The sequence below is a fragment of the Phaseolus vulgaris genome, chromosome 2 (genome assembly GCF_000499845.2).
Source record: "Phaseolus vulgaris cultivar G19833 chromosome 2, P. vulgaris v2.0, whole genome shotgun sequence".
NCBI lineage: Eukaryota > Viridiplantae > Streptophyta > Magnoliopsida > Fabales > Fabaceae > Phaseolus > Phaseolus vulgaris.
Genome location: NC_023758.2, coordinates 22,584,749 through 22,602,835, shown reverse-complemented (window position 1 = coordinate 22,602,835; position 18,087 = coordinate 22,584,749). Strand labels below are relative to the sequence as shown.

Here is an 18,087-nt window from a genome sequence, read left to right as displayed (position 1 = left end):
ATACAGAGGTGTTGCTAATGTTGTATCTGAGTCATGTTGGCTTCGCAATCTCTTACTAGAGCTCCATTTTCCTATTCCTCAGGCCACTTTGGTGTATTGTGACAATGTCAGTGCAATGTATCTCTCTGGTAATCCTGTTCAACATCAGCGTACCAAGCACATTGAAATGGACATTCACTTTGTACGGGAAAAAGTAGCTCGTGGTCAGGCACGCGTACTTCATGTTCCATCTCGACATCAGATTGCAGATATCTTCACCAAAGGACTTCCTCGTATTCTCTTCGATGATTTCCGGACCAGTCTCAGCGTCCGTGAACCTCCCGCTTCGACTGCGGGGGTGTGATAGAATAGAATATTAAGAATAGAATATTTTGTCATTATTGCTTATAATTAGTCCCTTGTAATTAGGCTGTCATTATTGCTTATAATTAGTCCCTTGTAATTAGGCTGGACAATAATTCACAATAATTGTATATATGATATTCAAGATGAATGAGAAGGGACGCGGGATTCGATTATCTTACATTTTTCTCATAGTCAAAATCAAAACGTTTGCTTGTAGTTTATATTATATGCCCCCTAAGAAGATAAGCAACAAAAATAAATCATTAACTAAGAATATAATACTTAATCAATTAAAGTTAACATTCTGATCAATGCAAAGTTACATTCTCATTCATAAGGATTGTCTCTGAAAAATTATCTATTGGAGGTTTTTTTGAAAATCATATTTGTAATTATGGTAGCAAAGTTTCCATTTACATTACTAATCTCTCTGTTAAATTAATCTACATGCCATACCTGTTTTTTTTTTCAAAATAAATATATACAGGACATCTTGTTTTTTAAACTTATAAAAAAACTAAACAATAAATTTTTTTACACATAAATTAAAAAAATAAGATGTGACGAAAACTATATGAAAGATACAAATTAATATAACTTATAATTTCATTTTTTTCATAAAATGTTTATAATTTTTTTTAAAATATCTTAAACTTTTAATCCTTGCTGACTAACTCACACAACTAGTATAATCCAAATTAAAATTAAATAAATATATACTAAAAGTATATGCGCAACTCCATATTCTGTTTTTTTGTTTTTTCAATTCACAAAACATTGAATAACATATACACGAGATATAGATTATGGTAGTGCAATTTTCAATTATTAAGTGTTGGAGATCCCACATCGACTAGAGATAAAGACATTTCATTGTCTATAAGTGGGTGCAAACCTCACTTCATTGAGCCGGTTTTATGGGGTTGAATTAGGCTTAAAGTCCACTTTGTAATATAGTATCAGAGTCATTTCGAGCATATCTTAGCGAGTATTTGTTGGGCTTATCAGGCCACCTGTTATCGAGCCGTTATCGAACCACCTATAATATGGAATTTTTTACCATGATGGGGTTATTTTTTTTGGTTTTTACCAAAATGGGGTCCGTTTAAAAAAGTTACAAATTTAGGCAAGTCGTGTCAATTCGGCACGACTTCATATGCACAAATCATCCCAATTAGACACGACTCTGCCATATCATACTGAAGTCGTGCCAACTTGGCACGACTTCTGCCACGTCATAATTTTTTTTTTAATTTTTTTTTTATATATTAGGTAGTAAGTTATATAATGTTAAAAATTAATTTGATACATAATTTTCTAAGAGTGTTAGTTTTAAGGAACAAAAAATTGGATAATCGTATATGGATCATGTTTGAATTGAATGAATAAATACATAGATAAAGAAAATGAATGTTCTAAGAGTGTTATGAATGAATAAATACATAGATAAAGAAAATGAGGAAATTAATAATCAAACTTGAATTGAATTTTATTATTAAGTTTGTATGTGCGGACAATTGCTTCTATTGTGACCTTACGTTCAACAATATAAACATTTTTTTGGCTTATTTGGAATTGAATAATCCATTTCGTTACGAATGCGTTGAGTGTTAGGTCTTCCTGATTGATGTCGACGCATGATGGGATCAGGTAAGAAATTTGGTCCCGTGTAAGTATACCAATAATACAGTGTGCACAATATTTTAAAGGCTTATGAGGTCCAATTTAATCCAATTCGAAATCAGGATTATTGATCTACATAAAAAAAAATAAAAAATTATGACGTGGCAGAAGTCATGCCAAGTTGGCACGACTTTAGTATGACAAGGCAGAAGTCATGCCAAGTTAGCACGACTACAGTATGACATGACAGAGTCGTGTCTAATTGGGATGATTTGTGCATATGACGATTTGGGACGATTGGCACGACTTACCTAAATTTGTAACTTTTTTTAAACGGACACCATTTTGGTAAAAATAAAAATAAAAAATAACTCCATCATGGTCAAAAACTCTATAATATGTTATCCCACGCATGAGTTGTCACTCTCGGCGTGAGGGAGGTGTATTGGAGATCTCACATCGACTAGAGATAAGAACATTTCATTGTATATAAATGGATGTAAATCTCAACCTCATAAGCCTAATTTTATGGAGTTGAGTTAGACTTAAAGTCCATTCTTAACAGCATCATAATAAAATAGCAAAACTGTGTTCTTTAACCTCTCACATATGTAATGAAGCTCGAAAAGTACCTTTAAAAGGGATTTCACATGAAAAATTAAGTTAAGAAATAATACTAATAATTTTATATTATTTCTGCATTAACTCTCTAGAATTTTATGGTAAAATAACACGACAGTGTGACTTTTTAGAAAGTAAAAGAAAAAACTAGAGTCTCCATTATTAATTTAGGAAAAAGATACAACAGTAGAGATAATTACAATTATTTCTTCAATTGTTTTAGCCACATGACCCAGCATTATCTTGTGAATTCAGTGTCTTTTTCCTATAAAAAAAAACTTGCAGGGTCCCATGGCACTTTCCATAATGGGACAACTTAAAACCCATCTTCATCTTACATTTCCTATGCATGCCATCCACACATAAAAGATTGTCTTAGGTGTAAAAGAATTTCTCTGATGAAGACATAAAGTTATAACCACTTTGTAATTTTCTCTTTAATGTAATAAAAACTAAGTGGTTAACTAAAGGACCATATGTGGCTTTCATCTTATATACAACTTGTTCTCTTTGTGTAGTGTGCAAAAGATATAATAATATAATTTATAATTTATAAGTTAGAATTTATATAAGTGAAAATAATAAATATTATTTAATGTATATTTTTATTTTGATTAATGTGTATTTTATAGGATCGTGACTTCTTCTCACTTTCTAAAGTGAGATTAAAACAAGTCATCATATTAGATACCGTAATTACGTTAATTCGTAATTATTTTATGTTAAATTTTATTAAGTTCATGAAACTATGCTGATAACGTCACTCTTATCAATGATCTTCATCGAGATATTTTATTAGATATGTAAGCAACTTTTTTTATCTCATATTTTAGTTTTTTTTTAAGTATTAAGTTTTCTCTTTCACAATATATATTTATCATTAATATCTCACCTAATGTTTTATATGATTTTATAGTTATTTTTTTTTTCACAATAATATTTTAAGACTATTTTTTTAATTTTATAGATTACATGGCGTATTTTATTTTATAACTCAAAGAAGTCATAAAGAAGATAGGTGAATCCACTTTGACAACAGTCAACTATCCAAACTTTGATAAATTGGAATATCGACAAACCTAAATAATTAAAAAAAATTATGTGAATGTTATAATTCATATAAAATTATCTTGAATAAATAATTATATGTTGTGTCAAAAAAAATCCATGAACAGAAGATGCTTTTCTCCCGTGACCAAAAATTAGGCTATATAGCATGTAGTTTTGCCTGCCAACAACATCTTAATTTGTCTCATGTGGTCATGCTCATGTCATGAATTAGTTACAATTATTAAATCAAACAAATTAGAACATGGGAACCAAGGGTTCTCGACAATTTTTTAAGCAAAATAAAATAAAAGTTGAAATTATTTTTTATACAATTTTTTTATGTTTTGATATCTAAATTAGAGTTTAATATGAATATGTGAATATAGTAAATCTAGTTTAATATGTTTATTAATAAAATTTTGGTATTTTAATTTATGTATAAATAATTTTTTTAATAAACTTACAGAGAATTTTAATTTTGGTAAAGATGACGTTAATATAAAACATTCATACCTTTCATATTTTAAGATAACACCCACGTAAAGCACTACGATGTGCTAATCTGAGGTGGATGTAGCGGTTCATGTGGATGCCACCATACATTTATTTTTCTTTAAAAAAATACATTGTTAACAAGTTTTCTTAAACAAATCTTTTGTTTTAGTTTAGTTTTGAAATCTCCCTTAATTGATGTGAATTGTTATAAGTTTAATATAAAATATGCAATTATAATAAATATGAACATTTTTCTTACTTTTGTTTTATTTCGAAGTTGTAATTCTTAAAAAATCAATTTTTTTTTGTCTTTGTTCCCTAAATAAACTTATCTAGTTCCCAGAATAGTACCATTAGCTTATTTGACTTTCTCTGTACCAAACAACCACAACACTTTTTCAGTCTCATTCAGTAAATTATTCATAAAATATTATAGGAAGAAACTCAAGATGGTTAAAGGTTTAGGCCATTGTGTCATATAAAATTGCAACCACGACACTGTTGGGAAAGATATCGCACTAGAAAAACACTTGAATTGCATTTTAATTAGTGCCAAGTGTTGTTGTTGGGTGATGGGATAATACAAAATTAATTTTGAACAAAACCACTCTTCACACACAAATCACTAAATAAAATAAATTAATAAATATATTTTAGTTTTTGGTTGTTCAATAATTGAAAATAAAACAGTATTTGTCTGATTTTAATTAAATATACTAAAAATTAGAAGAAATGTACTATTTTTATGGATACTAGAGGAAAGAGACTATATCTGTATCCGCATTTTTTTCTTTTGTTTAACTTTTATGATAATAAAAATTTAATATACATGTAGAAATATTTTAGGATGAGTCGAAAGTAAAAAAATAATATGTAAAAGAAAAATGATAATTTGATTAATCAATATTTTTTCTAATGATTTGAGTCTTTCTCTCCAAGTCTTTTCTTTTCTTCCATTGGTCATTTTTTGAATTGGAGAGTACGATATGTTAAGGTAGATAAAAAAGAATGATGGTTTTACCAAAGAATAAAGTTGTTTGAAATGAAGTGGAGATAGTGTTTGGAAATGAATGTTGTTTTATTTGATATGATAGATTTGGTGTGAGAATGGAGAAGTGAGAGTAAAAGTATGCTCTCTTTATTTATGTTGTTGTCTTAAAATAAGGAAAAAATGAAAACTTAATTTACATCCCATAACATAAAATTTAAAAAATTAAAAACTAATTTTACTTTTTAAATAATTCAAATGACAAATAGTCCATTATATTAATAAAATGAGATATATTAAACAAAGGTAGAATCAGAAAAAAATTTATGTAAAAAAAAGATTATAATAAAAAATCTCCTTTATATATAAATTTAGAAAATTAAAAAGTAATTTTACTTTTAAATAATTCATAGTACTAATAAAATGAGATATATTAAATAAAATAGAATAAATAAAAAAATTGTGTAAAAAAAAATAAAATAAGTATAGATACATGTTGCTCAATTAATTATTATTACAAAAATTAAATATTTATTTGAATATAAATACCCCGAAAGTACGCAACTGTTGATTATATTAATTTGATAGTGTTTTAAAATTTAAAGCAAATTTAAGTTACAATTGAACAATTCAATGGTCAAGAAAATTACATTGATAATTTAAATAATCAATTTATATTCATTGATGCAGTAGTTTATATCATAAATGTGTTTCCAACCACATTTAATAGAAAACAGTTTACCAGTTACGTATCATTCGAGATTAGGTCTTGCTTAAAAAAAAAATACTTTCAATTATTTTATATATATAAGTTTAAAAATTGATTTTTATTTGAAAATTATTAGCCCTGTTATATTAATATACATTTATTTTTATTGGCAAAAAAGAAAATTATTATTATCATTACTTATAGTTTATATTATTGTTTGTTGTTAAAGGAGGGGAAAAGAATAATTGATTGATTAGTAACAATATTTGTATCATTTAGTGAGAATTGTAGTAGATACATTTTTCATTATAGATAATCAGCTTTTAAGAATGTCTAACCATTACATAAAAAACGATAAGAAGCTATAGGACAGAGAGATGAAAGCAATAATTAATTAATAATAAGTAATTAATGAAGACGTGTTAATATTAAATGAGTTATTAATATTTATAAATTATAACAGTGGCATAACAGTGTCTGTAATTGGGAACAGTAAGACATAAAAAGATGGAGGCCACGTGCAGCTCATTGAATATCAAAATGAATGTATGTTCAGTGTTCACCATTCCAATGCAGAAGAAAAACAGAATATCCTCCTTAACCTTCCTAATTGCCTTTTACCTTTCGTAATTAATCTCCTTATTCCTCCTTAAATCACGTTATTTACCTCTTTCACCTTTTTGCTTTTTTTTCTTTTTTCCTTTTCAACCTCTCAACTTCCAATCCAACCAACCAACCATACCTCTTTTAACACCATCTTTAAGATATTAAAAAATACAACCACTCATTACCACACCCATCAAGAAGAGATGTTCATCATTCTTTTTTTAATTCATACATCCATAAAGAGATGTTCAATATTGTTCAATAATACTATCAATCACAATGTCATATTACATAATTAGTTAAGGATATTCTTCAAAAATAGGGCCTTTCAAAAATAAAGGTTAAATTAAAATTTTGATTCTTAACAATTTATTTATTTTTCACCATTTTAGCTCTTACATTTTAAAAAATCTATACTTTTTGGCATATTTTTAATTTTATATAAAGTTAAATATGTTATTAGTTTATCAATTTTTGTCTATGTTTCAAATTATTAAAATAAGTTTTTACCAAAAAAAAAATTAAGATATTAAAATACTTCTTATTGATGTGAATATTATAATATTATATTATAATTTATAAATAAAAAAATAACTTATAAAAATTTATTTCAATAATTTGTTATTAAATTCATATAAAGTCTAAAATTTAGATTATAGATAAAAACCAATTTCGCAATTATTACTACAATAGTAAAAAGAATATATTTAGCCCTTTTATGTATTTATCTCTTTTAATATATAAAATAAAATAATATACATTTTTAAAGATAAGAAAAAAGTGATGGTAGAATCTTTTACATAATTTATATTACTTAAATTTTGTATCCCTACCTATGTTAGGCCCTATTACAGTTTGGTAAGTGGGTTTCATTTGTTGGCAAACTCAGACTGCAACTATTCATGCACATTGCTTCAACTACTTACAGGTGCCAGCTGGCACACCATTAAATAAAACTTACATTCCTACTCTCACTGGATACCTTCTGGAGAGGTCAACATGGTGTATGACGCCGTTACAGTTTCACGGTCCGTGAAACTGAGGGTGGCATTGTCGTAATAAGAGACTCAAACGGAGGGCACTTTGATTGTGGGAGGTGGCATCACATGCGGTCAAGCTCCACACTGCAGAAAACAGCACCGAACCGAGACGTGAGCGATAAGAGCGAGAGAGGCAGAGAGAGACAAAGAGTGATTCAGAAGGACGAGAGCTCCTTCGCGCAAAGCAATGCCTGTCATCACCTGAATTCTATGCTCTTTTTCCCACTCTTCTCTTTCGTGTAAGTAACGCTCTTCACGAGCCACCAATGTTAACAAAAAAGCAATAACCACTTGCTGCATTGTCTTTGATTGCTGCATTCGGTGAAATGAAAATGTGTAATCATGCATTCAAACACTCTTCTCAACTCGGTTACTTGTTTCCCCCTTCTTCTGAATGTTAATTAATAAATAAATAGATTGAACTGGATTTGGATGCGTTTACTATTTTAATTACATCTTTTACGCTCGAATGTAGTGATCTTATCTTATGTTTCTTCAGTGTCAAGATTTTTTTTTGTTTATTTGTTTTCTTGTCTGAGTTAATTGTATTTGCCATTTTTTTTCTCAGTTTTCGTTGTCTCTGAATAGTCGAGATCTCAAAGACAATACTATTTCTGAGAAACATTTTCTGCAGAATGCATGATCCGGCCTGAAGCATTTTGCTAGTGATCATTTTCTGATTCGCATCGTCTTCGTGTTTCGCTGTGGGACTGTGTGAGTGGAACAGCCAATTTTATTATTAATTAAAGGTATATTCTCTTACAAGGTATAAATAATCTTCTTGCATGTTTTTTTTTATAATGAATATTTATTCAAATTTTTTTATGACAACTTTTTTAATCATCACTTTTATAATTTGTTCCATTTCTTGATATTATTTTTTAGAATTTATTTGGGTTTTCATGATGAAATTAAGGATTGAATTGCATTTTGGAAACCGGTGTTTGGAGCTGATGTGACTGGATTTTAGGTTGACTTGCAGAGAGCATGGCGTCATGGGATCAAATGGGGGAACTTGCGAATGTGGCACAGTTGACTGGTGTGGATGCTGTGCGGCTGATTGGGATGATTGTGAGAGCTGCAAGTACTGCACGGATGCATAAGAAGAACTGCAGGCAGTTTGCACAGCATCTGAAGTTGATTGGGAATTTGCTGGAGCAGCTCAAGATCTCGGAGCTGAAGAGGTACCCAGAAACTAGGGAGCCTCTGGAGCAGTTGGAAGATGCCCTCAGAAGGTCTTACATATTGGTCAATAGTTGTCAGGACCGTAGCTACCTCTATTTGCTGGCTATGGGCTGGAACATTGTTTATCAGTTCAGGAAGGCTCAGAATGAAATTGATAGATACCTGCGCCTTGTTCCTCTTATTACTCTTGTGGACAATGCCAGAGTCAGGGTATATGCTATCTCTTGTTGTGAATGGTCTTTTTTTATTGTTGATAACTCCTAAATAAGAAAGATTGAGGGAAAAGTTTGTGTTTTTTTACTCACTGGAGACATTCGTTCAACTTCTTGGATGTTACCGATCAACCATGCTGGAGTTGTATTTCCCTTCAACTCTTTCACTATATTGTTTACGTAGCTATCTTAGCATATAATATTCTGGATTTTTTATGTTTTCAACATTTGTTGCATGTTCTTTTCTGCTTCAACATTGAGCGGTGTTTTAGTTTGAGGTTGTCAACATAGATTGTTTCAGTTACCACACTGCAATATTGTAGTGTGGCGCACTAAAAGTTTAAAAACTCTGGCTTATGAAAATTTGGGTCCTAACGTATTAAGTGTACCCGTAATATTTTGGAGATGTCTGAAATACTTTAGTTTGAAATATTGTAGTGTACGCGTAATTGTATGAAACATTATTTTGGAGATGTCTTCCTAAGGATCTATTTATTTAAAGAACTTGCTTAAATAACATTTAATTAAATTCTCTTGTCTAAAGTCATATCAAGATTCACACTTGAAGACATTCTTATGCGGATAAGGACCCCGTTTCTTCATTACATGTTTCCACACAATTATGTCCCCTGATGCTGTGTCGTACTATCTGGTATCAGGACAACAAAGTATTTATTGTAAATTATGGTTTATCTCATTAGTCTGGGTTACTGCTTTATTGTGATCCTGTAAGCCATCAACCAGTTAATCAAATCCTTGTTTCTCTTCTCAGGTTTGGGAATCTGTATGTATGTATGTGTATCCATGTGTGGCTGTTGTGAAAACATTTTGTTTCTTGATTTTGCATATTCTCAATATTTATGAGGATTATGAACTGCTTTGTCAATGTAATGGTAGCATCTGCTATTGTAAATTTGGTCTGAAAATATGGTTAACAACCTATTACTTATCTCATTCTCTGGAAATTCAGGAGAGACTTGAAGTTATTGAGATGGATCAACGTGAATACACGTTGGATGACGACGACCAAAAGGCACAGACGGTTATTTTTAAACCAGAGCCTGACAAAGATGACACTGCTGTGTTGAAAAAAACACTATCTTGTTCTTACCCCAACTGTTCTTTCAATGAAGCACTTAAAAAAGAAAATGAAAAGCTTAAACTAGAGCTACAACGGTCACAAGCAAATTATGATATGAATCAGTGTCAAGTCATTCAACGTTTACTAGATGTCACAGAAGTTGCTGCTTATTCTGTTCCAGAGAAGTGTTCACCAGAGAAAAATCACAAGAAAGAGGAATACAATTATTCTAAAGACAACAGTGACAAGGAGCATTCATCTGATGAAAGATACCATGCAAAAGTTGACAAGCATTCACCGTCAAGGTTATTTATTTCTCTCTTCCTCGACTACAATGTTTTTGTAGGTTCACTCAGGATAGCTAGTTTACCAAAAGTCAGAATATTTAAGTGAATTTTGAACCTTACCCCTCTGTCATCTAGGAAGCCAATTTAGTTTTGATTACTAAGAGTTTCTACTTTTTCCATTCCATCCCTTTATTCCAGTGGCATGCAGTCAATTATAGTTATTTTTAATACGTTGTATGTCTTTACCCTACCATCTCATATTGATGTCAAACAGATATTCAGTTGCACGAAAGGATATAGTATCAGCTGGGGGTTCATATCAGGAAGAAGATTGGCACACTGATTTACTTGCTTGTTGTTCTGAGCCTTCACTTTGTATGTTCTCCCTTGCTTGATTTTTTTAGGTTCTGTTTACCATTTGATCATCTGAGGTTTATTACCTGTTTATTATTGCTCACTGTTTTGGTAGCCTTATCAACGAATGATAGTGACTTTTCTTGTTCATTTCTATTATGTCAGTGCCACTAGTTTAGTAGTCTGTAACCATTTATCATGTATGATGCTACAAAATCCCAGCCACAAATCCGTGTTCCTTTTGCCATCAAATTGAGGTTTAATTTTCAAACTTTTTAAACTATTGTATGTTCAGAATGTCTCTATTGAGGTCAACTGATTCGGTGGTCCACCTTCCTTTGTTTGGGGCGTTTGGGACGGGATCTCTCAGTTCAATGTAGCAGAGACAAAAATATTGGGTTTAATCAGAGTGCTTATACTGGACAAGATAGGACCAAGAATGAAGAAAATAGATGGATAGTTGGTGACACTTGGGGTCATACCTACGAAAGAAAAAATGGTTGAAGCTCCCCTTTAGTAGTTTGGACTTGTGTGGATATGTTTTGAAGAAGCATCAATTAGGAGAGTAGATTAGATAGAGGTTACACTATCTCTAGAGGAAGAGGGAGGAGATCAATAAAACAATAAGAGTAACCATTAAGAAAGATTTAGAGGTCAATGGTTTGTCTATAAATATGATTCATAATAAAATATTATGGTGCCATTTGATCTAGGTATCTGACTCCACTTAGTGGGAAAAGGCTTGGTAGTGGTGGTTCACTGTTGATGGTGGTTGGTGGATATGGTTTGTGTGATTTGCATGGAATAAGATGAATACATGTTGAATTAGGAAATTGGGAGAGTTATGTTGCTGGATACTCTTTTTTCTTCCTTAAATCTGTTAGTGGTAATTCTGGATGTTGCTTTTCTCTGTTTTAACTTGCATGTTGAATCATGGATGAATAATTGTCAAGGGATAGCCTCATTGAGCTTTGGAAACGTCTTATGTCTTGATTAAATAGAAATTATAGTAAGAACTGGAGGGTCAGTCCTTTGAACGGCAGAAAAAACATGGAAATATTATAAATAAAAATAAATTAGCTCGAGAGAGCCTCCAATACCTCTGTATACTTCCAATTCCTAATAACAAGTATAACATTTGCACTGCAGGTATGAAGACATTCTTCTATCCTTGTGGAACATTTTCAAAGATTGCTTCTATTGCAAGAAACAGGCCCATATGTAAGTTAGCTATGATGTACCGTGTTACTATTAAAGGGATGATGAATCTTTCTTATGGGCCTTCAATAGCTGAAGTCAAGTCTGCACTTTCTTATGTTGTGAAGACTGAAAATGATAAAGACTCGAAACACCCAGGCCCATACAATCCCACTATTTGGAAAGGCCTTAATTTAATAAATTTAAAGTTAGAACAAGGTTTTAAGAGACAGCCTCTGTAGGAGTTTTCGAACACTAGGATAGCCAAGAAATTGCTGTAATTTTGACATATTGTGACGCATAATCCTATGTTCATCTAATTTGACCTATAATGAAGACTTGCTATTATGTAATTAACAACTTTTCTATAACTTAAGTTAATGCTAAGGGTTCTCAGTTACAGATTTTTCTCGTTGCTTGTTATTTTTACTATGATTTCAGCATTTTTTGTTTTTTCAGCCTCTGCAGAAGCATGTAATGACTTGATGGCATATTCGTTAATTTTGTCTTGTTGTTGCTATACTTGCTGCGTAAGGAGGAAGCTTCGGAAGATGTTGAACATCACAGTAATGCTTCCTTCCTTCTCTGCATAAATATAACATCTCATTCCTTCCTTTTTGGTACAACTTGTGTTTGGGATTTTTCAATATCATTAGCTTTTAAGATACACATTGCATGTGATGCCTTCTTTAGCATCATTATTCATTATAAATGTATTCATATTCCACTGGATATGTTCCATAATGCCCATCTATTTTTATATCATTCAGTATTATTAAACAATTATTGTGCAATTTGTACCAACCCTTATTATTCAAAGTAGGTTCTGTTCATCCAATTTTGAAGTCGAGTTAAAAATATAGATGTATTTGTTAAGATTTGAGCATACACTGGAATTAGTATGATGCATATACATTTGTTGGTTTCTTTGAATATTTTTTACCCACAGCTACTTTCTATGCTAGGGGGGCTTTATTGATGATTTCCTGTCTCATTTGATGTGTTGCTGTTGTGCCCTTGTGCAAGAATGGAGAGAAGTGGAGATCCGTGGGATCAGTGGTATGTCCTCCTAATTCCTCAACTTGCTTTAATATAATATTGGGAACTTCATCTTGTTCGAAGTGCTAATTCACTTTGTAGGTGTCATGATCGTCTTTCATTTTCTCAGCAAAACCTGTTGAATTTGGATGTAGCTTATTATCAATTTCTCTTTTCTCTCTCATTTTCTTTTTAGCTCCATATTATTCTTGCTGACCACTGCATGCATGTGAAATGTTTGATGTTAAACCATTTTGCAGCTCCTGAGAAGACCAAAACAAGCCCTCCACCATCTCAGTACATGGAATCTTAACTAAGAAATGAAATCATCATTTGGTTGTTAGGAATTCAAGGTTACTTGAAGACCATAGTAAAGTAGAGGCTATCTCTGTCTAATAGAATTCTCACAGGAAGGCAGGAATTATGTATTTTTATTCTCACCGTACCTGGCCTCGTTTTAACTATGTATAGTGACTTTATTTCATTGTTCTTGAAAAAAAGTTGCTTTTAGATATAGTTGATGCTGTATCATAAACCTACCTACCCCCCCCTGGTTTAATATAGTCTGAGTTAATTTCTTGGCATGTTTTGTCATGCACACAACTGAAATCTTTCATTTATTTATGTCATAACTCATTGATTAGCTAACCCTTGATATCGATTATTATTTACTTGATACATTAACAAAAGTTAAAGTTAAAGCAGGGGAGCTAGAATCACAGGCATTGCCCACAATCAACCTGCAGAATCACATATTTATTTGTTTGGTTCTGTTTTAACCAAGTCATTTTTGTTTAGTTCGGTTCCATATTCCGGCAAATGCTTTTTGTACTCCGATAAATTTTTTCTGTATCTATCTGGATTTGTTTATGATGGCTAATCCAAAAGTTACTAATTTTTATTTGGTCAATATGAAAAGTTTTACATTCTGGTCAATCCTTAAGGTAGAAGGGTGTAGGAGGAGATTAGTGACGTGGAGGAACTACTTGCCCTCGTACATCTCAAATATCGAACTCGTCGAAACCAAACTGACCAAAACGCCCACCCAGAAACTGTTAGTTAGTATACGACAGTGGTAACTGACCCAAGAAAACGAAACAGTACAGCATCATGGTACTTTAACTCAAGTCTTAGACTAGTATTGAAATTCAACAGCTTTCAATGAACTCTCACCACTCAAGCCATTTTTTCCACACTTTCCATTTTGCGCTTTTGTGACCCCTTTTCAGCGACTCGCATTTTTTTTATTTCTTCAGATTTTTTAATGTTTCTTATTTCCCCATATTTTGTTATTGTTTTGTTGTGTGACCTAACTGATATTCAGTTGGCCTAGTCATGGTTGTCCATCCAAAAAATATGAATCAACCCAATCCAAACACACTGAATGTTTTACTGGTTGTTTGTATACATATTCCTGGGCACCAAACTTGGATTTGCTAATTCCAATGCACTAATTGGAAAAAAACAGCAAAGACTAGTGAATTTTTGAAGAATGTGGGTTAGGTTGATTTGAATGGTAATCCAAAAACACATCTCTAATTGGTTTGACTTTTCAACATTCTAAACCCTAAATATTATTATTAGGCTTTCTAAAATTAGATTTTTCAAAATATAATTTGACACCGAGAAAGTGTAGAAAAAAAATTATTTTGAATAAATAAGTTGTAGAAAAAATAACCATCGTATCGAGGTATAGGAAAAATAAAATTGCACCAGTAGGTGTTTTATTGACTTATTAGATTATATTTTTCTGAATTTAAGAGACTATACATCGTGTAACTAAAGAAATCACATAATTAAGGAAATAAAAGAGAAATAGGGAATGACAAAACTCGTGATGATAAACCTCTAATTGCAAACCCTACAGAGGAAACTTAACTATATATAAAGAAGAAGAAAATCCTAGAAATTCAAGACACAAATATTGAATACTCTATCTAAATTAAAGGGTCTATTAATCTCTTGATTAGGACAAAAACCAATAGGAAGAAGAATAAGAAGTCTCAATACATTCCAACAGCAAAAATTCCTAACAACAACCAATATAAAAATAACCAAAACTTCATCAGATCATCATCCTTCTACACATAATTTCTTAACTTCTCCTAGTACTTATTGTTATTATCATGTCTCAATCTTGTTTGTTGTATCTCTAAACTCGATCACAATTAGTTTAATTATTAATATTACTATAATTTGCAAAACCAATCACCCGTATCAAATGATGATAATTCTCAATTCCAAAATTATACACATCCACCACTTTAATGTCTCCACCACCATATATGTTATGTAGTTAAAAGGGCTTTAAAACGAACAAAAATAGTTTCCCGAGGCGTGAGTAATCACTGTCCGTAAGGACTTATCCGCGGTGTATTCCGCAAGTCCCCCAGGATACAACAGGAACTTCCCGGTAATTTTCGAGGATCAGAACTAGCAAGCAACTCTTTAAAAGGAGTATGAACCCAATATCTCAGAAAAATGAATAAAATATTATAATAAATGAAGAAAGAGAAAAATCAAAAGGTGGGAGGAAGAAGAAGTGATTCACGGTGGGTGAAGGAGATGAAGAGAATGGGTGAGAGATGTGTTTTCTGAAGAGGGGAAAGCGGTATTTATAGATGGAGAACCCCCAAGGGTGCCGCCTCTTCAAACCCTAGTGGGTTCAAGGTGGTCGCCGCAGAAGAGGGAAGACCAACATGAAGGAAGGAGTCAACCTCCCACTCCTCTCGTAACGATCTACAACGTTCAAAAATCCAGCAGTGCGGAGGCGCCCAACTTCCGATTCGTGCGGCCACGATCCAAGGTTGAAAGGGCAACGTTTGATTTTCAACTTGGAAACTGTCTCCACTTCACCCATGCTTCCGAGATTTCCTCCAACGACACTATGAATAAGTTAGGGTTTTTCTGCGCATCCTCTATTTCTGTTTCTGCACTTTATTTTGCAGAAATTCAAGACACAAATACTGAATACTCTATCTAAATTAAAGGGTCTATTAATCTCTTGATTAGGACAAAAACCAATAGGAAGAAGAATAAGAAGTCTCAATACATTCCAACAGCAAAAATTCCTAACAACAACCAATATAAAAATAACCAAAACTTCATCAGATCATCATCCTTCTACACATAATTTCTTAACTTCTCCTAGTACTTATTGTTATTATCATGTCTCAATCTTGTTTGTTGTATCTCTAAACTCGATCACAATTAGTTTAATTATTAATATTACTATAATTTGCAAAACCAATCACCCGTATCAAATGATGATAATTCTCAATTCCAAAATTATACACATCCACCACTTTAATGTCTCCACCACCATATATGTTATGTAGTTAAAAGGGCTTTAAAACGAACAAAAATAGTTTCCCGAGGCGTGAGTAATCACTGTCCGTAAGGACTTATCCGCGGTGTATTCCGCAAGTCCCCCAGGATACAACAGGAACTTCCCGGTAATTTTCGAGGATCAGAACTAGCAAGCAACTCTTTAAAAGGAGTATGAACCCAATATCTCAGAAAAATGAATAAAATATTATAATAAATGAAGAAAGAGAAAAATCAAAAGGTGGGAGGAAGAAGAAGTGATTCACGGTGGGTGAAGGAGATGAAGAGAATGGGTGAGAGATGTGTTTTCTGAAGAGGGGAAAGCGGTATTTATAGATGGAGAACCCCCAAGGGTGCCGCCTCTTCAAACCCTAGTGGGTTCAAGGTGGTCGCCGCAGAAGAGGGAAGACCAACATGAAGGAAGGAGTCAACCTCCCACTCCTCTCGTAACGATCTACAACGTTCAAAAATCCAGCAGTGCGGAGGCGCCCAACTTCCGATTCGTGCGGCCACGATCCAAGGTTGAAAGGGCAACGTTTGATTTTCAACTTGGAAACTGTCTCCACTTCACCCATGCTTCCGAGATTTCCTCCAACGACACTATGAATAAGTTAGGGTTTTTCTGCGCATCCTCTATTTCTGTTTCTGCACTTTGTTTTGCAGAAATTCAAGACACAAATACTGAATACTCTATCTAAATTAAAGGGTCTATTAATCTCTTGATTAGGACAAAAACCAATAGGAAGAAGAATAAGAAGTCTCAATACATTCCAACAGCAAAAATTCCTAACAACAACCAATATAAAAATAACCAAAACTTCATCAGATCATCATCCTTCTACACATAATTTCTTAACTTCTCCTAGTACTTATTGTTATTATCATGTCTCAATCTTGTTTGTTGTATCTCTAAACTCGATCACAATTAGTTTAATTATTAATATTACTATAATTTGCAAAACCAATCACCCGTATCAAATGATGATAATTCTCAATTCCAAAATTATACACATCCACCACTTTAATGTCTCCACCACCATATATGTTATGTAGTTAAAAGGGCTTTAAAACGAACAAAAATAGTTTCCCGAGGCGTGAGTAATCACTGTCCGTAAGGACTTATCCGCGGTGTATTCCGCAAGTCCCCCAGGATACAACAGGAACTTCCCGGTAATTTTCGAGGATCAGAACTAGCAAGCAACTCTTTAAAAGGAGTATGAACCCAATATCTCAGAAAAATGAATAAAATATTATAATAAATGAAGAAAGAGAAAAATCAAAAGGTGGGAGGAAGAAGAAGTGATTCACGGTGGGTGAAGGAGATGAAGAGAATGGGTGAGAGATGTGTTTTCTGAAGAGGGGAAAGCGGTATTTATAGATGGAGAACCCCCAAGGGTGCCGCCTCTTCAAACCCTAGTGGGTTCAAGGTGGTCGCCGCAGAAGAGGGAAGACCAACATGAAGGAAGGAGTCAACCTCCCACTCCTCTCGTAACGATCTACAACGTTCAAAAATCCAGCAGTGCGGAGGCGCCCAACTTCCGATTCGTGCGGCCACGATCCAAGGTTGAAAGGGCAACGTTTGATTTTCAACTTGGAAACTGTCTCCACTTCACCCATGCTTCCGAGATTTCCTCCAACGACACTATGAATAAGTTAGGGTTTTTCTGCGCATCCTCTATTTCTGTTTCTGCACTTTGTTTTGCAGAAATTCAAGACACAAATACTGAATACTCTATCTAAATTAAAGGGTCTATTAATCTCTTGATTAGGACAAAAACCAATAGGAAGAAGAATAAGAAGTCTCAATACATTCCAACAGCAAAAATTCCTAACAACAACCAATATAAAAATAACCAAAACTTCATCAGATCATCATCCTTCTACACATAATTTCTTAACTTCTCCTAGTACATATTGTTATTATCATGT

At 32.6% G+C, this 18,087-nt stretch overlaps 1 protein-coding gene across 4 annotated transcripts; it reads left to right on the top strand.

The window, feature by feature from the left end:
- Positions 1–7,272: 7,272 nt before the first annotated feature.
- On the top strand, positions 7,273–13,434 carry LOC137810940 (cell number regulator 13-like). 4 transcript variants are annotated; one of them, XM_068612446.1, is made up of 9 exons: positions 7,273–7,716; positions 8,112–8,226; positions 8,448–8,872; positions 9,845–10,260; positions 10,517–10,617; positions 11,746–11,817; positions 12,253–12,359; positions 12,759–12,852; positions 13,092–13,434. In XM_068612446.1, the coding sequence occupies exons 3-9, from the start codon at positions 8,465–8,467 to the stop codon at positions 13,142–13,144; spliced, it is 1,251 nt and encodes a 416-aa protein (XP_068468547.1). In that variant the 5' UTR covers positions 7,273–7,716; positions 8,112–8,226; positions 8,448–8,464; the 3' UTR covers positions 13,145–13,434. The 4 variants fall into 4 exon arrangements, with proteins under 4 accessions (XP_068468547.1, XP_068468546.1, XP_068468549.1 ...); XM_068612445.1 differs by having other exon boundaries at positions 7,285–7,716; positions 8,046–8,226; XM_068612448.1 differs by having other exon boundaries at positions 7,418–7,716; positions 8,460–8,872.
- The last annotated feature ends 4,653 nt before the right edge of the window (positions 13,435–18,087 follow it).

Coding starts and splice junctions, on each gene's coding strand:
- LOC137810940 (XM_068612446.1), top strand. CDS start 8,465: ATGGCGTCATGGGATCAAATGGGGGAACTTGCGAATGTGGCACAGTTG. Junction 8,873..9,844: donor TGGACAATGCCAGAGTCAGG/GTATATGCTATC, acceptor CTGGAAATTCAG/GAGAGACTTGAAGTTATTGA. Junction 11,818..12,252: donor TGCAAGAAACAGGCCCATAT/GTAAGTTAGCTA, acceptor TTGTTTTTTCAG/CCTCTGCAGAAGCATGTAAT.